The sequence below is a fragment of the Eurytemora carolleeae genome, unplaced genomic scaffold (assembly GCF_000591075.1).
Source record: "Eurytemora carolleeae unplaced genomic scaffold, Eaff_2.0 scaffold647, whole genome shotgun sequence".
NCBI lineage: Eukaryota > Metazoa > Arthropoda > Copepoda > Calanoida > Temoridae > Eurytemora > Eurytemora carolleeae.
Genome location: NW_019397569.1, coordinates 21,283 through 46,115, shown reverse-complemented (window position 1 = coordinate 46,115; position 24,833 = coordinate 21,283). Strand labels below are relative to the sequence as shown.

Genomic DNA, 24,833 nt, shown 5'->3' with positions numbered 1-24,833 from the left:
CGTCTCTGCAGTCTCATGCTTTATCGGTAACCCTGTATCATCATAGGAGACACCATTGGAGCGCATCGGGAGTAAGCAACCTTATTATACAACCTCGGTATCAATTTACAAAGGTTTAGTTATAAATATATATATATATATACATAAAGAGGAAATATATATTAAAGGAACTGAGCACTCGTATTAAAGGGACTGTTTACGTGTAATTTCGAGTGACTCTTTATTTAACGAGTGCATCCCAAATAGATTATCAAGTACAATACAAGTACAGGTGGCAGCAGAGAAATGAACCAATTATACACGAGGTCACAAGTGTCAAATATAACAAGGAAAACAAAATTTTCAAGATTAAAAAAAATGTAAAAGCAGAAAATAAAGATCACATTTAATTGCACTTATTTTATTGTAACACTTTTTTTAAAATCATCAATATATTATTAATGATTTTTTCGGACACAAAAACTAAACTGACACTTATGATGTCAGAATACAGGTGTACTGAGAGTGTACATATTCTACGTTGCCATCTATTGTACTAGAATCTATTTGGTGTGCCCCAAATATAGTGTTTGATCAGGAATTAACGCTTTGCTATCCACCATTTTTTAAAAATTGATTATTTTCAATTGTGGTTTCTCTTTGAAGTAACAATTGCAGGATTCTGCTTCGGAAACAATGAAAATTTTTTTGAGAATTAAACAATTTTCAAGCTATCTTTCACTTTTTTGATCATCTACAAATATTTATGGGGTACCATTGTTATTTTATGATGCCCCTTTTAAAAATTTTTTTTTTTAGAATGTCACTTGAAGTTACATAGTCGATCAGGGCCTAATATTTTCGAATCCTTTGCAACCTAATGTCAAAACCTTTGATATTTCTAACTAAAACTCTGCTAAATAAATAGTCAAAGTTTGAGCTATCTAAGGCTTCCAGCAGCAGGTTGATAAGACGTTTATTTGTTTATTAGTCAGTTACTATGTTTTTAAAAAAAAGTGAAACAATTAATTGTAATTATTTATTTCTTTTCTCTTCTTATTTCAATAGTAAACCTTTCATTATAAATTTGAGCTTGAGACAAGCACTTAAATAAATATATTGGTTTCAAAAAGAGAGTCTAATATCTACGTCACGCACCTCGGCCCCTTTAGCAAAAGTAAATTCAACTTATATGAAGTATAAAGTCTGACCGCGTCAACCTTTGTTTCACCGGCAAGTCCTATTGATTGTCTACTTAATCAAACCAATGTCCGTGCGGTACAGTACAAACTGGGACCGGAAAGGTTGACCCAGCTCGGAATTTTGTTTTCCCATTTTATTCAAATGTTACCTTTATTATTTTCCTGTATAGTAATCTGTATTCCAGGATAGGAGTAGGACTTTTAACATCCCAGACCAGATAGTAGTGGGTTCTAGATAGATAGATAGATAGATAGATAGATAGATAGAAAGATAGATAGATATATAGATAGATAGATAGATAGATACAAGGATATAATGCAAGGTAACTTAATTGCATTTGCATATACTCACTCTGCGTACATATTGAAACCAGTTCTCTCTGGGCGGAATTTGTAAAGAAGAATAGATGCATCAGTGTTCGTTTAGTATCCGAGGTGGTTAAAAGCATTAAATTTTGATAACTTTGATAATTATCATAATAGTTTCCAATGACCAGAATATTTCATCGATTTTTTATGTGAAAGATGGACCCCATGTCAGGCTTAGACATCTGTCTTGTGTTTACATTACCGCCCAGAGACAGTAAACTGCAGTTCAAAAGATGCGTAACTTCTGAAATAGCTTACCTTGCATTATAACCATGGATAGATAGATAAATGGATAGATAGACCGTTTGTAGAAATAGCAAGGCATGATTGTTGAATATTTTTATTCATCTATGTCATAAAACTGATTAAATTTTATGAATACAGAGGCGCAACTAGGACTTTTGCTAGGGGGGGGGTCTTTCTCACAGAGTATCAGTTCCTTCTCCCAGAGTATCAGTTCCTTCTCACAGAGTATCAGTTCCTTCTCCCAGAGTGTCAGTTCCTCCTCCCAGAGTATCAGTTTCTTCTCCCAGAGTATCAGTCTCTCCTCCCAGAGTAGCAGTTCCTCCTCCCAGGTATCAGTCTCTCCTCCCAGGTAGCAGTCTCTCCTCCCAGAGTATCAGTTTCTCCTCCCAGAGTATCAGTTTCTTCTCCCAGAGAATCAGTCTCTCCTCCCAGAGTATCAGATCCTCTTCCCAGAGTATCAGTTCCTTCTCACAGAGTATCAGTTTCTCTCCCAGAGTATCAGTTCCTCCTCCCAGAGTATCAGTTCCTTCTCACAGAGTATCAGTTCCTTCTCCCAGAGTATCAGTTTCTCTCACAGAGTATCAGTTCCTCCTCCGATAGTATCAGTTTCTCTCCCAGAGTATCAGTTCCTCCTCCCAGAGCATCAGTTCCTTCTCACAGAGTATCAGTTCCTCCTCCCAGAGTATCAGTCTCTCCTCCCAGGGTATCAGTTCCTCCTCCCAGAGTATCAGTTTCTCTCCCAGAGTATCAGTCTTTCCTCCCAGAGTATCAGTTCCTTCTCCCAGAGTATCAGTTTCTTCTTCCAGAGTATCGGTACCTCTTCTTGAACTATATATTCTTCTTTATTTTGAACTATTATTTGTTCATGAGCTATATTTCATTTGAACTATATTTTATATTAATTTGTACTATTTTATGTTCTTTGAACTATTTTATGTTCATTTTAACTATTTTTTGTTATTTTGAAATCTTTAAATTCATGTTCAATGAACATTTCATTTTAACTATTTTTATGTTCATTTTAACTATTTTTACGTTAATTTTAACTATTTTTATGTTCATTAAATCCATTTTTATTTGTCAATTTGAAATATTTCTTTGTTTGTTTAATTAATTAATTAATTAATTAATTGTTTGACTTAATTATAAACTTCATGAAATCCCCAAAATTTTAAAAACTACTGTACATATACAGGATGTCCCACGAAACATGACAGTTGGTGAATAGTTTAGAATATCATCTTCCATAATTTGTTAAGTTTATTGGGACCAAAGACAATAATAAAAATATTATATGGGAGTCATATTGAAGTAAACTTGATTTCAAAGTAAAAGATTTTGGAGGAAAAGATTTTTTTAACGAAATGAACTGCAAAAAACCTTAATATCCTAAAACAGTATATGAGGACGACATTCAAAACTATTTTTCAACTGTCATGTTTCGTTGGACACCCTGTACTCTGCAAAACTATTGTTATTACTCATTGTCAAATTTTCTTAAGTCGTCAATGTATGTAGTATGTTAAGATCTTAACGAAATCTAATGTGGAAATGACATTATTTAGAAGTAAAAATGTTTTTTTTTATTGTCCATACCCTTTTTTTATTAAAAAAACATCTAAAACATCTCCTAAAAAACGCTTTTTGGACCCCCCCCCATGTTACAGAAGTAATCTTTAAAAAAAGTACAAAATTTAGGGGGGGGACACAAAAACGTTCTCTAAGACAGAAACAAGGGTTCAATTTGTTTTATATTTATTGCACAATAAAATTTTAAAGCTAGGCATAAAAAAATCAGCATGTTCAGAGTCTTAGCTGGCTCAAAAATTGTCTTGTCTTACATATGATATGATATCCATGTACAAAAGGAGGGGGAGGGGGGTCCAAAAATCGTATTTTAGGAAATTAACTCATAATATATATATTTTTTATTATTTAACCCATCTCCTGCCCTACTTACTACTTTCCAATTGCCCAACCGATTATGTGTTTACATGTACGGATGAGTATCAATCTCTATTGATACCACCAAGGTTGTATGAAAAGGTTGGTTACTTTCGATGCATTGAGATGTACGGAAAATGTCGTCTCCTAAGATAGATAGATAAAAACCTCATATGACGTCACTGATTATAGGGGCGAGAGTGACGTCATATGCGGTTTTTATCTACAGGGTTACCCACAAAGGATGAAACTGTAAAGACGACCCAAAACTCTAAAAATATGTTGATTTGAAGCTTGACTTTTGGCTTCTGCATTCAACTGAGTATTGGTTAAAATAAATGATTAAGCAAAGAAATAAGCCCATTATGGTATACAAGGAACCCTGAATGCAAGAAAACGGATTAAACAAATTCCGTACAATCGTCTCTGCAGTCTCATGCTTTATCGGTAACCCTGTATCATCATAGGAGACACCATTGGAGCGCATCGGGAGTAAGCAACCTTATTATACAACCTCGGTATCAATTTACAAAGGTTTAGTTATAAATATATATATATATATACATATATATATATATATATATATATGACGACAATATATATACTTTGCTTGTCAGTCTGTCTATCCGTTTGTATCCAATAAACGTCCAAACGGCTGAACTTATCCAGCGCAATTTTGCGTGGGGGACCTCACATGACCCTGGAGAAGGTTTATGTGTGCTCTAAGTTATAACAATTTGTGTCCAAAAATTTTTGATTTTTTTAAAAGTTTGAAAAATATTATGGAATACTGAAATACTTCTGCACACACATTTAAAAAGTTGGAAAACTCGCATAAATTCCAAAATTTACCAATTTATTTTTAAAATCCTTTTTTATTGCCTAAATTGAAAGAATGGATTATAATTCTGTGATTTGATGGCAGAAAGGAATCCAGGTATTTGGGGTAAACGGGAAAACTTTGTATTTCTAATGCTTCCATGAAAGGGACTGTTTACGGGATTTAAAGTGGGATGAATTATGTCCATTTTCTTACCTGTGTCCGCGCTTAAATTCAAAAATCAGTATTAGAGAAACCGTGACTGTCAGTTATCAATGTTTTGAAAAGGACTATTTTGGTCTTTTAATGGCTATGTGAAATTACGCTGACAGTCCCTTTAAAAGTGAAATTACTCTGACAGTCCCTTTAAAAGTGAAAAGTTACATACTTGGTGAAGATTTAACAGCAGTGTTGAAAGTGAACATTGTGGAGGGCTGGGACCAGCCTTCATTATTCCGAGCCTAGATACATAGACACTAGATATATAGATAGATAGATAGATAGATGGATAGATAGATAGAAGATAGATAAATAGAAGATATATAAATAGAAGATAGATAAATAGATAGATAGAAGATAGATAAATAGATAAATAGAATATATATAGATAGATATAATAACAATGAAATTGTTGTGCAATCTTTTAATGTCTTTATAGATTCAGTCCATTTGGGCCAGCTGTTTGGCCGGCAATACGCAACATTTATTTGAATGTCTTGTTTTTTATATAGAGCATGGCTTGAGAACATAGATCTAGCTAAAAAACTAAAAAATTTTCTATAAAAGCCATTTAATACAAAATATGTAAACCACGCTAAGAACATTCCCGGGGTCTGAGGAGTTCCCAAATACAAATGTGTGGCAAATCGGTTATTGCATGCCTGAGTTATGATCGGCCATAAAAATAAGCATTACAAATAAAAACTGAGACACCAAAACAGAGATTACTATTTTATATATATATATATAAATTAATCTGTCATACCTAGTAGGCTTGGAATCCATGATAGAGAATACAGCAGATGAAGGCCGACCATGCACTTCGATATACTTCCTTAAAAAGTACACGATTAATAGATAGATAGATAGATAGATATAATACAGCAGATGAAGGCCGACCATGCACTTCGATATACTTCCTTAAACAGTACACGATTAATAGATAGATAGATAGAAAGATATAATACAGCAGATGAAGGCCGACCATGCACTTCGATATACTTCCTTAAAAAGTACACGATTAATAGATAGATAGATAGATAGATATAATACATTATACAGCAGATGAAGACCGACCATCCACTTCGATATACTTCCTTAAAAATACACGATTAATAGATAGATAGACAGATAGAATACAGCAGATGAAAGCCGACCATGTACCTCGATATACTTCCTTAAAAAGTACACAATTAATAGATAAATAAATAGATAGATAGAATACAGCAGATGAAGGCCGACCATGTACCTCGATATACTTCCTTAAATAGTACAATATTAACAGATAGATAGATAGCCAGATAGAATACAGCAGATGAAGGCCGACCATGTACCTTGATATACTTCCTTAAATATTACAATATTAACAGATACTGACATAGATAAATAGATATAATACAGCAGATAAAGACCAACCATGTGCCTCGATATACTTGCTTAAATATTACAATTTCGCAAGATAAAATTGATTGTGTTAAACAAGGAATATAATATTAATAGTTCATATCAAATATTTGAAAATAAAAAAGATGAAATGTTATAAATTTTATATAAAATATGAAACTAATTAAAGTTTTAAAACAAAATAGAATTGGACGATGCTATAAATGGATAAGTTTTAACTCTGCTCGTTATAATATCTTGATCTGAAGTTTACTAACTATATATATTAGGTCTGAAAACTTAGATATATGTTCTGTCACGTGCGGTGGGAGAGGGGGAATTGATCCAGGGGGGGGGATTGATGGATGAGGCACGTTAAGCTAGAGGTCCTGGGTTAAATTCTAGTGTGTCCTTACATTAGAACCCATTTTTATTTATTCATTTACTTTTTTTCGTATTTGTTATTTGTTATTTTTTAAGCTATGTATTTTAAGTGAAGTATAAATGATGTCTTTTACGATATTTTCAAACGGTTTTGAATAAGAGATAAAATATGAAAATATTCCATAACAGATAGGATGCACTTCGCTATAGTTGGTTGTACGTGAAGGGGGGGTAAGTGAACAAGTGAACAAAATGAACAAGTGAACAAGTGAACAAGTGAACAAGTGAACAAGTGAACAAGTGAACAAGTGAACAAGTAAACAAGTAAACAAGTAAACAAGTGAACAAGTAAACATGTGAACAAGTAAACAAGTAAACAAGTAAACAAGTGAACAAGTGAACAAGTGAACAAGTAAACAGGTAAACAAGTAAACAAGTAAACAAGTGAATGACAGTATTTTCGAAAAAAAATGTTTAATATAATGCAAAAAGGATTAGAATATTGGCAATATAGCTTATACCCTCCTATCCTAGTGTTAAAGGCAAACAGAGACTAATTGAACCAGAAGATATGGATTATTGGTTCAATATTTATATATTTATATATTTGGAAATAAATAAAACTTTTTCATGAGACGGTTTTTGTTGGAACTATGTTGAAGGATAAAGTTTCATTTAAATAAATTGGTTGAAATTGTTTTGGGTTGGTTTCTAAAATACTTTATCGAAATATATATTGTAATATTTTACAACTCAATTCCAATATCAGGTTGTAAGAAAAATGTATCATATAAGGTAGAACTTTACAAATATAACGTTCTACCCTTATCCTTTATGGAAATGTTTAAAAACCAGCTGCAGAGCAATTTTTTGTGTAAAAAAAGGATCCTTGTGTAGTTTCCTTCATATATCTATCTATGTAGTGAATATTGAATATGTATCTATCTATCTATCTATTTATCTGTGAAGTGAATATTGAATATCTATCTATCTATCTATCTATCTATCTATCTATCTATGTATCTATCTATCTATTTATCTATGTAGTGAATATTGAATATCTATCTATCTATCTATTTATCTTTGAAGTGAATATTGAATATGTATCTATCTATCTATCTATCTATCTATCTATCTATTTATCTATGTAGTGAATATTGAATATCTATCTATCTATCTATCTATTTATCTATGAAGTGAATATCGAATATGTATCTATCTATATATCTATCTATCTATCTATTTATCTATGTAGTGAATACTGAATATGTATCTGTTTATCTATCTATCTATCTATCTATCTATCTATCTATGTAGTGAATATTGAATATATATCTATCTATCTCTNGCAGAGCAATTTTTTGTGTAAAAAAAGGATCCTTGTGTAGTTTCCTTCATATATCTATCTATGTAGTGAATATTGAATATGTATCTATCTATCTATCTATCTATGTAGTGAATATTGAATATGTATAAATATATTCATGTCTACGAAGTATAGAATGGGTAGGACGGGTTGGATAGAAAAGAATCAGACAACCGAATATTATTCTTTTCATAAGTGAGTCAATTCACACCTTTACAATATTTATGCAGATATAAAGTGTTATCCACAAAAGATAAGACTGCAAAGACGACCCAAAACAATAAAATGATTTGAAGCTTGATTTTTGGTATTTGCATTCAATTGAGTATTTCGATGGTTTGCTAATGATAGAGCACAGAAAAAGCTAGTGTTGACCAAACAAAGAAAACGGACCAAACAAATTTTAATTCTTAGTGGATAACCCTGTATAGAAGAAAACAGGCAAGAACTATGAATAAGAAAGATTTATTTTATATAAATAACACGCTTTCAGGGCATTGATAACTTTATCATTCTATAGCACTCTGGGCCGTAGTAAATTTGAATTCGAACAGGACCGGCCCGGTTCCATATTCTGTACAGTACGTCGCCCTAACTAGACTCACATACGACAGGGGTCAATTTTCCTGGCATAGTCCCGTTGGAGGGCTAACTATGACAACTCTTATAGCGCGTTCAGAATTTTTACAGTACCCGGCCTTTTTGACCGACCCCACTGGTTTAGTCCACCGTGAAAGGGACTGTTGCCATAATTTTAGTTGATACTTCTTTTATAAAAATGATTGTACTATTCGATCATTGACACGCACCTCTGATCCTTCAATAAAAGTAAATTCAACCTAAAGTCTGACCGCGTCAACCTTGTTACACCGGCTAGTCCTATTGAGTGTCTGCTTTACTCAATGACCGGGCAATACAGTACAAACTGGGCCGGAAAAGTTGACCCGGCTCGGAAATTCAAATGTACTACGGCTGCCCGTGATGACCAATGACGAATGAGAAATCCCTTCTCTTCAGCTAAAAAAGGATTATTCTCATGGTGCGGAGACGATGAAGAGAATTTTGAGAATTTATTACAAGAAGAAAAAGAATCTTTTGTAAATATTATCTAGAGTTGAAAATTAAATTTAGAATTTTAGATTGAAATTTGTTGAAAGCGAAAATAAGAAATTGAAAAACAATTTAATTTGTATCTTCTAATTTGCAAATTAAAATCTCTCTCTCTGGCCCGCTTGCTATATTTAACAACATTGTTCTTAGTAATTTTAAGGACTTTGATTTAATAAAAGTGACTGTTTTCTAGGGACATTTCTTAGTTTTCAGGGGAAAAAATTGAGTTTAATTCTAGGTGAAAACTTTAAAATGGACTGGGTTTAACATATTCTCTAATTAAAAAGTTTTTAGCTCAGACTGAACTCTGATTAAATCCCAATAGATCATTTTATCTTGATAAGACAAATCTTAGCTTCAGAAAGAACTTTTCCATAAGTTTTATAAATATATATATTTATAAATGACCAGGAAATAGACCTCCTCAAACCTAATGTAAACACATTATATACTCTCTCACCTCCAGGGATCAACACAACAACAAAAATGTTTAAAATCAATTTTTTCAACAAGAACCAATTTTCGATTTAATATCGACATTATGGATTTAATAAAAAGTCTTAAAAGTTGATTAAAAAAAAAACATTTTGAAAAGAAAATATTTTTAAAGAAAATATTGCCCCCTGGTGAAGTATCCGAAAATAGTTTTGGTTTTATCATAAATACAGAAGGTAGGAAATGTAAAGCAATATTGACCAGTTACGAGTTTCTTTATAATTAGATTTGTAAAATCCTATTTCAACCACAGAGTGGTTTTTCTCTTTTATCTTTGTTATGTACAGGGTGTCCTATGGAACGTTAAAATATCATTTTTAAACTGCATATTGTGGTATTCATTGGACACCCTGATTTTACAACTTCTTAACCCTATCCCTAACACTATCAAATATACTGGTGGGGGATACCCCCCGTCTATTTTGGGTAAACCAGACGTCAGTCGGAATAGGGCTAACGGAACTTTGCTCAGTCCTTCTGTAATGTGTAATACATCTTAAATTCTCTTTGTCTGTTTAAATCCCCTGGACCCCCCCCCCCCCAGGTTTAGATGAAATACAATTCAGGTACGATTATTAAGAATTATTCATGTATTGTTTGTTTAAAGGGATTGTTAGGTAAATTAAGTAATTGAAACAAGTTTAATGTTTCTAAAACACTAATACATTGACAGAAAGCTTTACACATTGTTTTGAGTATATTTTGTTAAGAATATAGTTGAAATATTCTTTTCTTATTCAGTCAGACTCAAAAAACATATTAAACAATCTTAAGTTTATAATACACGCACCTCTGCCCCTTTAGTAAAAGTAAATTCAACCTATTTGAAGCATAAAGTCTGACCGCGTCAACCTTGTTACACTGTTAAAGGGACTGTAAGCGTAATTTCAAGTGACCTTCCAGTTTTAGAGTCGCATGTACACTAGCAAGGAGTGTACACTGTACAGTGTACACGGTAGCCCAGAGTCTCCCTGCACCACATCTGCATCTATACGAATAAGGGCATATCTATCTACCTTATCATTGTTTAACAGGTATTATTGTGAATCAGACATAGCTCTCTATACTTGGAACGTCACTAGAAATTAGGCATACAGTCCCTTTAAATTTAGAGATAAAGATATCGTCAGGGATATCTTGGATGGTTTCTGGCAAACCTTCAGATTTAATTTTAAACCCTCGAAATGTTGAATTGAATGGTTGGGACAAGTTTGCTGGCATGAATCTATACCAACACTTTCATCTGATCATGTCCAACCCTAAACTCCGTCTGAAAGTTGGGGATGAGTTTACAACCTGAAAGTAGGGCTGTTAATCGTTTAAAAAAACGATGGGTTTAAAAGATTAAACTGTTTGATTTTATCACTTAAAAAGCGATAAACAAAACAACTATGTGTTCGTATAGTTGAACATGTTTTTCGACATTTAATTTCAAGCTTACAACCTGAAAGTGGACATGTGTTGACCATAAATACAACTTCTAAAATCACCTCCCCCCCGTAAGTCATCTTTACCAAAACCTCCCTCGGAGAAAAACCAAACCAAAGCAAGTCTCTGTTCAAATTTATCTATACTCTCCAACAAAGGAACAACAAACAGTGAAACGTTTTACTAAGTGAAAGATCAAATCCATAAATATATTTGCAATCAACAGTTAATTCCACTTAAAAAACCGGGTTTATATTTTCAGAAGTATTTACAAATGCTTTAAACTATTCCATCAAACCCTCAAATCATAATCACTCCTTTTCACTCTGTCACGGAAAATTAGTATGATATATTTTAAATGTGCTGCGTATATCCGTAAATCACTTTAACAGAGACATTGTATATAATAGAAAATTGTCAATATTTTCAATCACTTTTGCCTAAAAAAGGAACTACCATTGTGAATTAGACATACCTCTTTAATTGTAGTGTAGGGTTAATTGAACCTTTAAAAACACTCCCTTTAAAGACTTACTTTGCTTCTCCAAGAATATTTTTTGCCAGGCATGAATAATTGCCAAAAGAGGAGGAGGAGGAGGCGTCCAACAGTACCAAGTAGTTCTTTGCTTCAGACTCCTTGACAAAATTAAAGGGACTGTGAGTGAAATTTCAAGTGACTCTCCATGCAAGGATGGCACTGCCTGATTTACAATGGTACCCTTAAAACTTTAATCTGATCAATAATGTGGAAGATACCGTTGTTTTAATGACTCGAATAGTGTTTTATCTGTGCGTATTGCTCATTATAAAACAAAAAATGTGCAAGTCACTTTCGCAGATAATAAACAGTTAAAAGAAACAAAAAGATTCAGACAAATCAGACAAAGCTTTCAAGGGTGCTGTTGTAAACAGGGCGGTACTGATATCTCTGCATGGAGGGTCACTTGAAATTAAGCTTACAGTCCCTTTAAGTAAGGAATTCTGGCTGAAGAACATTTTCACAATGTTTAAATTATAAGAAGTTGTTTTTGGGTGAACATTGAAATGTTTAAAATGTTTAAAATTCAGGGCACGTTTTATCTTGAATAATGATCGCTAAATTATGGAAAAATAAATGATTTTTAGGGGACAGAGAATAAAGAAACTGATTCTTGTTACAAACTTAAATTCAATAATCCCTTTATGGCTAAATGGTTAAAAAAAAGGGGAGAGTTCTTAAAAATATATACCCCTTGTAAAGGGGAGAGTTCTTAAAAATATATACCCCTTGTAAAGATGCATTATCTGTTAAATGAAGGTTGAAACAGACTTTTCTTTTGTGTAATCTTTGACATTTTTTATTGTAATTACAATTTATATAAACAGTTAAAGAAATTACCTCAAGCTTGGATTTTCTAATCTCTTAAAGCTTTAGATATTTCAAACTATGAATTCTGTTATTTAAATAATATTTAAGTATGAAATATCAAAGGTTTACACCATATAACTTTGTGGCAAAAAAAAATAAAATATATTTTAATGTTTTTAGAAACTTGTTTACCTTAATTTTAACTGTGTTTGACGGGAAAACTTGCTGAGTGTTCTTATGCCAGGTAACTACAGGTTTAGGTTCTCCCTCGACCTCACATTCTAACCGGACTTCTCCTTTAACATTAAACCTGTTAACCTGTTGAAGGTTCTAATGCTAGGTGACTAAAGGTTTAGGTTCTCCCTCGACTTCACTTTGGAACCGGACTTCTCCTTAAACATTAAACCTGTAAACCTGTTGAGAGTTCTTATGCCAGGTTACTACAGGTTTAGGTTATCCCTTAACCTCACATTCTAACCGGACTTCTCCTTTAACATTAAACCTGTAAACCTTTATCTAGCTGAACCTCTCCTGAAACATTTATCCTGTAAACCTTATCTATCTGAACCTCTCCTTTAAACATTTATCCTGTAAACCTTTATCTAGCTGAACCTCTCCTTTAAACATTTATCCTTTAAACCTTTATCTAGCTGAACCTCTCCTTTAAACATTTATCCTGTAAAGCTTTATCTACCTTAACCTCTCCTTTAAACATTTATCCTGTAAACCTTCATCTAGCCTAACCTCTCCTGAAACATTTATCCTGTAAACCTTTATCTAGCCTAACCTCTCCTGAAACATTTATCCTGTAAACCTTTATCTAGCTGAACCTCTCCTGAAACATTTATCCTGTAAACCTTTATCTAGCTGAACCTCTCATTTAAACATTTATCCTTTAAACCTTTATCTAGCTGAACCTCTTTTTTAAACATTTAGCCTTTAAACCTTTATCTAGCTAAACCTCTCATTTAAACATTTATCCTTTATTTACCTTTATCTAGCTGAACCTCTCATTTAAACATTTATCCTTTAAACCTTTATCTAGCCTAACCTCTCCTGAAACATTTATCCTTTAAACCTTTATCTAGCTGAACCTCTCCTTTAAACATTTATCCTTTAAACCTTTATCTAGCTGAACCTCTCCTGAAACATTTATCCTGTAAACCTTATCTAGCTGGAATTCACCTTTGAACATTTAGCGCAGATTTTAAACTTTCACATTTCTTCTTAGATAGTGTACAAGTAACTATAGAATTCATACAAATATTTAATGTAATTTTGAAAATTAGATGTATAATTTCTTCAGCAAACCACAGGCCTTAATTTACAGTATGTTATAGCAAAATCGATCTGTTAGTGTTGAGTATTAAACTTGAATATCCCTAACAGCCGGGCCCTGGTTTATTTGGCGTATCGTCCTGTTTTGCCTAGTATTGTCTATTTGTGTACAATACAGCTCTAGCTGTAAAAAAGTTGGTCCTGGACCAACCTTAATGAATTTAAATGCCTATCCCTGCACTGGTTCAAATTTAAATCACCGATTCAAATTTTTCTTGAATTTATAACTTTGAAGGTTCAAATTTGAATCTGCAGTTGACAATTCAGCCACGTAGCTCAAATTAACTAAATTGAAATGAATCAAAATTTAAATTGATCCATATAACTAGCATAAAAATCCGGCTTTGTCTTGAATTTTCTGTTTACAAGTTGACACATTCAACTTAGAATCTTTAAACCTAACTAAGAACATTTCTATTGTTCTTCCGAGTTCCTGAATCAAAATTTAAGGCCAAATGTTCTTTGAGTTCCTGAGTTATGATCAGACATACAAAAAAACAAACAGAGATTACTACTTCATATATATATAGAGTAGATTGGGAACCCGGCGCTGCATTGCCCGGGTTATTTATAGCTACTTCCGCTGCTTTACCAGGAAACTAAATTTTCGCTTTAAGACTACTTAACTTAGAATCTCAAAACCATGCTACAAGCACATTTCCAGGGTTCTACAGAGTTCCTCTATCTAATTTTTCAAACAATTAAGTCAAGGGGTTCCTGAGTTATGATCGGACATACAAACACACAAAGAGATATGACTACTTTATATATATATAGATATGCAATACCTTGATGCTGTTGAACTTGTTTATCTTGAGAGCTGGATATTTGAGGAGGATCTAAATATAATTTATCTTTTAGTATTGGCCAAACCCAGTCTTTTTTGTCTTATCAGTCTAATTGAAGAAGTGCCTGGAGTTGCCCGTGGATTATAAAAATATTAGAATTGGAAAAATTATCGAATTTTGAGAAAATGTGTTTATGCAGAACATGTCGGCAAATTTGGTTCAGCCGCGCATTTAACTATATTGAATTTATTAGAATTAATATTGTATTTTAAGCTTTATATATACTATAGTACACTCCTTTAGTTTTTACTCAAAGGTTGCAAAGCTTTTCCGCAAAAAGCGATAAGAATTTTGAAAAAAAAAGTTCAAAACAGGTTCTTCAGAGCCCAAAAGTTATGACAGGGTATCATTATAAAAATTAGTTATGTAACCTGAGTTTCACGAATGGGGTTAGCAGTTTTGTGGATGTCAATATTTTTGTTATAAAATAGTATTACATTTAGTTTCGTCATTTTCTCAAATTTTTTAATATCTCTGAAATCAAAATCTCCACCAATGTTAAGACCCCAAAAAGGAAACTCGGGAGTTTCGTTCAACGACAGATACGCTTTCAAATATAAGTCTCAGTGTTCTAATCTGTAGTATATGTCTAGGGGTTCACAATGTATAAGCAAGTAAATGAGGTGACATTAAAGGCCAAGGGGTTGCCACATTTAATAGTTGACTTTTCTGACGTAAAAATCTACGTCACATAAATTACATTAAATAGGGATCATTCATTTGGCGTACCGTCCCAGCTTGCCTTACATAGTAAGAAATGGTAGTGTACATCTTGCTCTAGCTGGTTCAAAGTCTGCCAAACAAATTCTTACACTTTCTTTACTAAGAATATCTTTTACAAAAGATTATTAAGTTTTTTTTTTTTCAAAATGCAAATGATGTTGATCCCTATTTTGGGTAACTTATATACTTCTAATGTTTATTTCAAGTTTCTTCGAAACTCTTGAAAACTCCCCGTCTTCCTTCACGGGGGGATTCAACTATAATTAAACGGTTTAAACATCTTAATGTATAAACTTAAAAAGCAAACTATAGAATGCAAAAATAGTGGTTTTACATGAAGTTTATTCTGAAGTCAAAACAGTTCAGTAATTATCCCTGGATCTAACAGTTATCTTTCGTCATCTGAAGGGTTAAACTATCTTCTTTTGTTTTTTCTTTTGAATTTCCAATTTGATTGGAAACCAAAGGGATAACTCAAACCAAAGGGATAGCTTCAACCAAAGGGATAACTTAAACCAAAGGGATAACTTAAACCAAAGGGATAACTTAAACCAAAGGATAACTTAAACCAAAGGGATAACTTAAACCAAAGGGATAACTTTAACCAAAGGGATAACTTAAACCAAAGGGATAACTTAAACCAAAGGGATAAATTAAACTCAAGCCAGCATTTATACCTCAAATTTACTGGTAAATCCAAAAATATCAAAGGTTTGCACCATCAAGTTGCTAAGATATAAGGATTATGAAATTTGAGTTTGTGACTATGACTCATTTCCTTTTTTACTACAATCTTGCACAAGAGATTCTATTCAAGTGTAGATTTAATACCCAAATTCTTAAATTTGAAAAGTGCTAGAAATTAAGTTATAAACTTTTAAACAATTTGCTTAAAAATGAAATGTTACCAGGATTTCTACATTTGAAATCCTCCTTCAAACTTAAATTCATTTAGACAATCTTGTAGATAGATCTAGTTTTCTTCCACTTCTACTTTAAACTTAAATTCATTTAGACAATCTTTTGGGGAGGGTTTAACCTCTAAATTTTCTATTCAATTTTTTTAACAATGTTTTCTTAAATCTAAAATTTAGTTTCTGATATTTTTAATATTATGGGATATACAAGTTACAAGTAATCTTTGAATTTTATATTTTTTATCATAATATTATTGTTTCAGTATATATTTACAATTTGTGTGCATCTAATATGAATAAAGTTTAGTTATTCTTAAGAGAAAATTATTTTGAAAAGAAAGTTAGGACACGCACCTCTGACCCTTTAGTAAAAGTAAATTTAACCTAGTCTGACCGCGTCAGTCTTGTTGCACCGGCTAGTCCATTGAGTGTCTGCTTTATTTACCCAATGTCAGGGCAATACAGTACCAACTGGGACCGAAAAAGTTGACCCTGCTCGGAAATTCAAATGTACTACGGCTGCCCGTGAGGAAGTTCAATTTACCTTTTTGTAATTACAATTACATTAAATGAAATATACAAATGAAAATTTATCATGGCGGCCGCAAGAGAATAATTTAAAGATATTCCTAACGCGGCTTTATCTAATCAGGCCCCTAGTCAGGATTTTCCCAAGGGGGGGTGCAAAGTAGGGTGTTGAAGTATGGGCCCAGGATCACAGAGTGAAACGTAATTTACGAGGCGGAGGGTGGCTATGAGAACTTGTAATTTAGCTTAATTTTATGTTATGTAGATTATTTTCTAATAATTGTCAACAACATAGTGGTTTAAGCGTGAATTCAATGCTATACAGTGACAATACGATTTTCCCTGAATTTTATGTTTCATATAGTGTTACACATGTAGGGATGTTAACGTTTTTATTTTTTTTTTGAAAAAACGATCGTTTCGTTATTAAAATGACGACGAAAAATCAAAAACAAAACGATTGTTTGTTTTTGGAAAATGACCATTTTCAAAATGATTGTTTTTAAAATGATTGTTTTTAAAAACTGTCGTTTTGTTTTCTAAAAGTCCAAAACGAGTGGGTCTTTTATAAAACCAATTGATAAACAAAACAAAAAACGATCCTTTAACGATAGTTTTCAAAAACAATTAACAACCCTAACACATGAAAGTTTTTAGCTCTAATTTTACAATATTGGATAAATGTTGCTAATTTTGATATTACTACTCACGTTCACTGATTTTAAATTATCTGGTCAAAATATTGAAAATATGAAGCTGAGGCAATGTTTCTCCAAAATTTGAAGAATTGAATTTTTGATACATACTGGAACATATTTGATAAGTTTATTTGTCGACATATGTGAAAGAACAATAAACCAGTTCGATTAGATTTTACCTGAGATAAGGACAAATATTTTTCAAAATAGATTTAATCTGTTTGGTCTGGGGGAACAAACAACTTTAATAAACAATTGCTTTGGAAGTTATATACATACAATAAACATGGTACATGAAATGATAACAATTTTGAAAACTTTAAATAGTAATATTTCAATTTTTCAAGAGAAGATTATATCAAGCAACTGCATATTCGTCGTTGCAGTCCCATTTTAGGAGAAAGGGGGGTGCACCTCACCTCTTGCACCCCTCCCCTGGCTACAGGCCTGTGTCACAACTTATTATGTAACTACTTTGCACAAAAACATTTATCTGTATGCTGCGCACTTTTATACAGAAAGCTACTTACATTGAACTGTGAGGAAGATGTTGGCTGCATGTGGTGCACCCACGCCATTGTCTGCCGTACAAGTGTACGCTCCAGCATCCCCCTGCTGGGTGTTTGTTAAACTAACACATGATCCACCAGTGCATTCAGCTCCGTACATCTTTCGATCAGAACCCTGTAACAGTGTTCAAGTTGGTGGGTATTTGTTTGAACCACTGCCGTTTGAACCATTGGTCACGTCTGAACTATTGTTCATTTGAACTACTGACATGATGTCATATCCTGTAGTTCAAACTATCACAATATTTGTTCATTTGCCCAGCTAGCAAAATAACCGATTTCGGTTATACCGCCTCGTATATACGACAGGCTTCGCCAGAGTTGGGCGGAGCTCCGATCATCATGTCCTGGTGTAGTAATTTCTTCGCCATAGCACTTACTATGGAGGGGACATGGAGTACATACTATGGAGGTATAGAAACCTCTCCGCTATCGTACATACGACATGGCGAAGACCAAAACACGGCGGAGATCGAATGTTAGCTGGGTGAACATCAGCAGTTTTATAATTTTAAAGATTGGCATGAGCATCAAAGAAAAGTTTGAATGAACAAAAAAATTTTGAAAGAAATAGTTCAAATGCAAAAAAAGTTCAATAGTATCCATTGCATTTGCTTAATACTTTTTTTTACAATCAAAGATTAGGGATCAAAAGCTTTATTATAGATTTTTTTCTCAACAAATTTTGGAAAGGCCTTTTTTATAAATAAGTTTTACTATAAATAGACAAATAAAAAATATATTCTTCAAAAAATTTTGATTCTAAACAACATTGCCCTTTGTAAATTTTCTTTCTATACTTATAGTTATTGAGATATTTAAAGAAAACAAAACTATGTTATAACCTTTAATGATTTTAAAACTTTTTTTTCAAGCCCTATAGATTTGAAATACATATAGATCGAAAGATTATTACAATTTCGTTAAATAGAGCGTTGCCCAAATTGACGCTTATTGTTGTTTAGTGCATTATTTTGCAGGTAAAATAAATTAATATAAAAACTTCGTTTTTTTCATCTGCAAACAGTATAGAAGTCGCAAGGTAACCAATCAGAGCCGGGGCAGTTAGAACATCTGACCAATCACAGATTAAAATTTATACAACTGGGAGGGCGGGAGGATAGGATGAACTAAAACGGGATATGAAACAAAATCTATAAAGTTTTGGTTTTTCTAGTCCAAACTAAAAAAACATTATGAAAATTTAAAGGATACTAAAGATGGTCTACCGTGCTTAAATAGATGAATTAGTCATGTTTTAAGTAGAAATTGACAATTATAAACGGAGAATAATTCATGGAAGACTGTTTGGGAGAGATTCGGAAGCCCTTTGGGGACGCGCAAGGTTCGGAAGCTGTGCGTGGGAGGTTGCCTTCCCCCCCTCCCAGGACATGTCGTTAATTAAAAGGCAAAAAGTGTTAACTTAGGATTACTCAAAATTGATGTAAAATATATGTTTATTTTAGAGGCTTTCTGAGAGTGAGCAAGCATTGAGAATCATTTATAGATTGAAATATTTTTGGTCTAAAAGACAAAAGTCGATTTGTTGTAAAATACGCATTTAAATTGGTAATGTCGTATACCATGTGTATAATTGATTGCAAAAAAGATGAGTTAGAATTTTGATGAATGAAGAACTTTGTAACTTTGTTTTTGTCACAAATTGCAATTTTGTACAATCCTTATTCCAACCGAATGTCTTTTAAATCTGATGTTTTAGACCTTTGATATGTATAGCTGAATAAACTTGTCTTTTTTGAGATATTTTTTAGGCAATGAGTCCTAAAGAAAATGTTTTGTTAACCTGTTTGGTCCATGTAACTGTTGGTTTACCTGTTTGGTCCATGTAACTGTTGGTTTACCTGTTTGGTCCATGTAACTGTTGGTTTAACCTGTTTGGTCCATGTAACTGTTGGTTTACCTGTTTGGTCCATGTAACTGTTGGTTTACCTGTTTGGTCCATGTAACTGTTGGTTTAGGATTCCCAGATACTTTGCACTCTAAGAGAGCATCTTCACCCTGCTTTAGGGTCAAGTAAGCAGTTTCTGGAGTGCTTAGAACTTGGGCTGGAACTAGAAAAAGAACACGGTTAAAGGGACTGTAAGCGTAATTTTGAGTGACCCTCTATGCAAAGATGACAATGCCTGATTTACAACAGTACCCTTGTAAGCTTGATCAATTTTTTTGTTTCTTTAAACTGTTTAATTTCATTTGCAATTTCTCTCCGAAAGTGATTTGCTAATTTCTTGATATAAGACGCAATGGAGAAATCACAGAAAAATACTTTTTGTGTCAGTAAAGCTACTTTATCTCACACATTTTGATCATATTGTATTTCTGAAAGCATTCAACAATTTACCATTAACAATTTTATGTTCCAAGATTTCTATTAGTTCTACATGTTTTTAGAGAGAAAACAACGATATCTCCTTTATCATTGCTCAGATGAAGGTATAAATGGTACTGAATAGTTTGGACTAGGGCAAACAACTCTTTTATTTGGGATCATCAAATAGATGGCAACAGAGAAATGGATGAATTATGCACGACGTCCCAAGTGTCAAATATAACAAGGAAAACGAAACTTTCTCTCATCAGTTGACATGTTTTCCAAGATTAAATAAAAAAGCGTAAAAACAGAAACTGTAGAACACATAAAATTGCACTTATTTTACTGTAAGAAAAGCACTTTATTCTAAAATTATCACTATTATTGATGATTTTGTCGGACACAAAAACTGAATTGACGCGTCAGAATACAACTGTACTGAGAGTGTACAAATTCTAAGTTGCCAAGAATCTATCTTGGGATCACATAACAATACATTACGTTAGGAGTCCCTTTTAAGGGACAATATTAATGAGCCATGAGTTGATTTCCTGACTTTAAGAACTAATTATATTGATTTTATCGTTATGCATGTATTAAACCTTAAACATTAAATGATTTATTATCAAAATTATTCTCTTGACTTTGGTTTTGTTTTTCTAAAGTTTTCTGTAACAACTCTTCCTGGAGAGTTCTACTGAGTGCCAACATATGGTCCATCCCTTTCAATTTATTTAAGTAATAAATTAGACACAATTTTGTAAGGACTTTGTATTAAAATTCTTGTATATCTTGCAAGTCCAAAATTGTTTTTTATTAAAAAAGATATGACTTACAGGAACTGTAGACTTATTTTTGCGCGTGGCATGTCCGATTCACAACAGTACCATTTGAAGCTTTTACTACTGATCAAGAATGAATGAGATATTCTGGTTTTATATTTGAAAATTTATTATTTTAACTTGTGAAATAATAGACATTACCTAGAATATCCAGGGTATGCTCAACAGAGATTAGGTTCGAAGATCCAGAGATTGTTGAGATCTATTCAGGAAATCCAATGTTAGCTTGAAAATTGCAGTAATGAATCAAAAATTATTGAACCACATTTGCGCCGGCCGCGTGACTTTTAAAACTTATATTTTATGTATAATTTAGCCAGCTTGGGTATCCGTAGGTTTTTTTGTACAAAATAAACTTTTCTTTGTTTTTTTTAACTGCACAAAAGATATGTTCTAAAAAGTGCCCTATTTGCACGCATACTAACTTATCAAAATGTTTGAATTTATCAGATTTTGTCTATTAAAGATTTATTGATAATGAGCTGATACAAAGGATGCTTTTTTATATTTTCATTTTTTGCTATGTGTTTGTATTCTTTATTCTTGAAACAATTTATGCCTTTGAATACTGTTTCTAAATGTTAGTTGGCCCAAATAAATTCTTATGTAAATTGTGCGCAAAATAGTTGAAAACTTGTGTCAGGATTTAGATTCAAATATTTTCTTTTGAACCTTTGAAAAATGTTTGAAATGTTTTGTATTTTAGAATAGTGTGTTTATAGATGGACATGGTTTTGTGAGAAAGAACAAAATTTAACGTGAATGATAGCGTTGTTTACAAAATAAAATAACTATTTAAGATCATCCCAACGATCTTGATAATAAACTTTTTTTAAAAATATGTTTTTTTTGGGTAAAAAAACAATTTTACTGAACAATTGGTCAGTGAGAAAAAGAGCAAAAGAGATAGAAAATGAACAACAATTTTTAGAATGAACAAAATCAATTTTTTAAAGATTGAAAAAAAGTGAACAAAGTTGTTTCCAAAACGATAAACGAACAAATAAAAAAAACTGAATAGGCCCATCTCTATATGTATGGCTGAAAGAGCTGGACAGCGAAGGGAACTTTTAGATGATTTATCCCCTAGCCCATCTTCTATACATTATTCAAATATATTTCTAGCTCTATATCAAAATTCAGGCACTGGGCGCTAACATTTAAACATTTACAACAAAGTTTGATTCTAAAAATGAAAATATCATTTGATTTTAAAGGGACAGACCGGCTATGTATGGTAGTTGAACTTAAGTATGCAGTGCTGTGGAAAGCTTCAAAGCGCAATTTCGACGTTCAAAACTCCTACTTTGGGGGTGTATACGTTTTCAGAATCGGTCTTTTTTATTATTAAATTACGACGACGAAAAATGTAAACAAAACAGTAAATTAATTAGTTGTTTAGGAACCGGTTGAGAAAATAAAAATTAATCTTATCATGAAAATTCAATTATTAGTTTCTTTTTTCTGATTATTATAGTTTCTCATTATTCACAAAGATTTTCTGCAGATTTTCTGGAATTATTATTGAAAAGACGACATTTGAAGAAATTCAATATAATGATGAAAACGAAATAATTGATTCTAGCATTGATTTATTGACAAATTTCTTTTGAGAAATATGTTCCCAACCTTCTAATTATAGTTTATTATATAATTTTTACTCAATTTTTCGTCGTCGTTTTTTAGTAATATAAAAAAACCTATTCTGAAAACGTATCCACCCCCAAAGTTGGAGTTTTGAACGTCAATTTTGCGCTCAAACTCAGGATTTACAGATCTTTAAAAAGTTTTATCTGTATCAAATGAATCCTAAAGAATTTGTCCACAACACTGCATACTCAGTTTAACTACTTTACATAGCCGGTCAACCCCTTTAAGGGTAAAATCATAATAGGATTGAAACTTCTGTAAATAATAATCTTCTAGCGGATTCACTGGGTGACTGGAGTTACAATTAAACAAATTTATTACTGTTGATATTGAATTAAATGAAGTGCTATCCATCAAGTTTGTTCTAGTTTTGTCGTTTTTAGACATTTTTTTTAAAATATCCAATTCGTTTTTATCATTAGCGTGTCCCCTATCTTCACTTCTTTAAGAACTTTTGCAAAAATTTGTTTTATTGAAATTTTAATTTTAGTTGGCAAAAATATTTCCAAATTTCAAAATACAAACCGTAAAAGCTAAAATAATATGCAATTTCAAATTTCTTATTTTTCTGTTTGATTCAATTCATGTGTTTTGTATCAATTAGATCCATCAATCTTTATCAGATTTTTCGTTTGACCTAACAATTGTTTAAAATAAAAATATCATTTATTCAGTAAAAAACCGTAATTTTTCATTTTTATTTTGTGGCCTATCTATAGTTGTGATTCTCTGTTGTTAATTGTTCTATCCGAAGACGCGTAAATTTAATTTTTTTTTTTAATTCAAAAGCTTCCAGTGATTGGTTTGTTTAATTCCAATTTCAATAACTTAAGAACCCCCTAAACGATTTTCGTCAACTTTCGATTGGGACCTCAGCAGAACAACAGAAATGTTCTTTAGTAAAAGATTAGTTTACAGACAAAGCGGGGTTCCCAAACTAATGAACAAATGAAAAAAAAACTTTCAAAACTGTTTCTGTTGGATTTTTCCCTGGCAGACGTATTCCCCCTTGTCCTTGTTCTCGATGTCTTTGATAAAGAGGGAGAAGAGGTCGAGGTTGGTGGAAACAGTGATCCTTGGGTCAGGACTCAACACCAGTCTCTCAGTTGCCAACACCTAGCAGTTCATGTTCATCAGAGACTGAGTCTAGCCAGTTCAAATCATAATCACCAATTCAAATATTCATAGATTTTTAACTTTTATTTGGTGATTCAAGATTTGAACCACTAGTATGTAGTTTAGCAACCTTGCTCAAATTCATTACATTCGGTCCCGTGTTTCACTTTGTAGTTTGAATAGCTTGTGAACTGTTTTACATTTTTTTTATACTAAGCGTTCTATCTACCTTTCATATTGATCTACTCTGTCCCGATGCATTAGGGTTAAACTATAATATGTAAATTCTTAAAAGCTATAATGGAATGGCAAGAGAGACCCTCAGAATACCCACCGGTTATATTAATTTAAAAAATCCTTCAAAAGTTTTAATTAGGTCGAATGAATCTTTCTAATATAAATATAAATTTAACAACTTGGATCGACTTTGACGTTCAACAAAATTAGGAAAAATTATCTTAATTAATTTATTTTTGATAATTCATTAGAATTATACTAACGTCATATCCCCGTCTCCAGACAATATGACGATCACCAAGGTTCAAAACACGACAATGATTGTTACTTCCTCCATGGATATCTAGATATATGAATATTGTTACGTTATCCATGGATATCTAGATATATAAATACTATTACTTCCTCCATGGATTTCTAGATATATAAAACTACTATTACTCCCTCCATGGATAATTAGATATATAAAAATACTTTTATTTCCTCCTTGTATTTCAAGATATATGAATACTTTTATTTCCTCCTTGGATTTCTAGATATATGAATATTATTAAGTTCTCCATGGATATCTAGATATATGAATACTGTTACTTCCTTCATGGATATCTAGATATATTATAAGAGGGATGAAGATAATTACCCCTGTCAAATACATCTTCAGTTCAGAACAAAGAGATTAAAAAAAGAATAAAAGGAATATTATTATTCAGATGCAGGTGTATTCATGAGTGCAACGTAGTTGAAG

General features: G+C 32.3%; 1 protein-coding gene across 1 annotated transcript in view; it reads right to left on the bottom strand.

Annotated features, from left to right (window-relative positions):
• LOC111714973 (neuronal growth regulator 1) overlaps positions 1 to 24,403 on the bottom strand; it is a 27,353-nt gene extending 2,950 nt beyond the window's left edge. The window contains exons 1-10 of the mRNA XM_023490199.1: positions 24,352 to 24,403; positions 23,726 to 23,851; positions 21,227 to 21,287; positions 19,865 to 19,986; positions 17,876 to 18,029; positions 14,420 to 14,470; positions 12,486 to 12,589; positions 11,481 to 11,581; positions 5,546 to 5,614; positions 1,331 to 1,412 (exon numbers count right to left, since the gene is read on the bottom strand). Coding sequence (XP_023345967.1) covers positions 1,331 to 1,412; positions 5,546 to 5,614; positions 11,481 to 11,581; positions 12,486 to 12,589; positions 14,420 to 14,470; positions 17,876 to 18,014 — 546 coding nt within the window. The 5' untranslated portion in view covers positions 18,015 to 18,029; positions 19,865 to 19,986; positions 21,227 to 21,287; positions 23,726 to 23,851; positions 24,352 to 24,403. The remainder of the gene's footprint in view (positions 1 to 1,330; positions 1,413 to 5,545; positions 5,615 to 11,480; positions 11,582 to 12,485; positions 12,590 to 14,419; positions 14,471 to 17,875; positions 18,030 to 19,864; positions 19,987 to 21,226; positions 21,288 to 23,725; positions 23,852 to 24,351) is intronic.
• Positions 24,404 to 24,833: the final 430 nt, after the last annotated feature.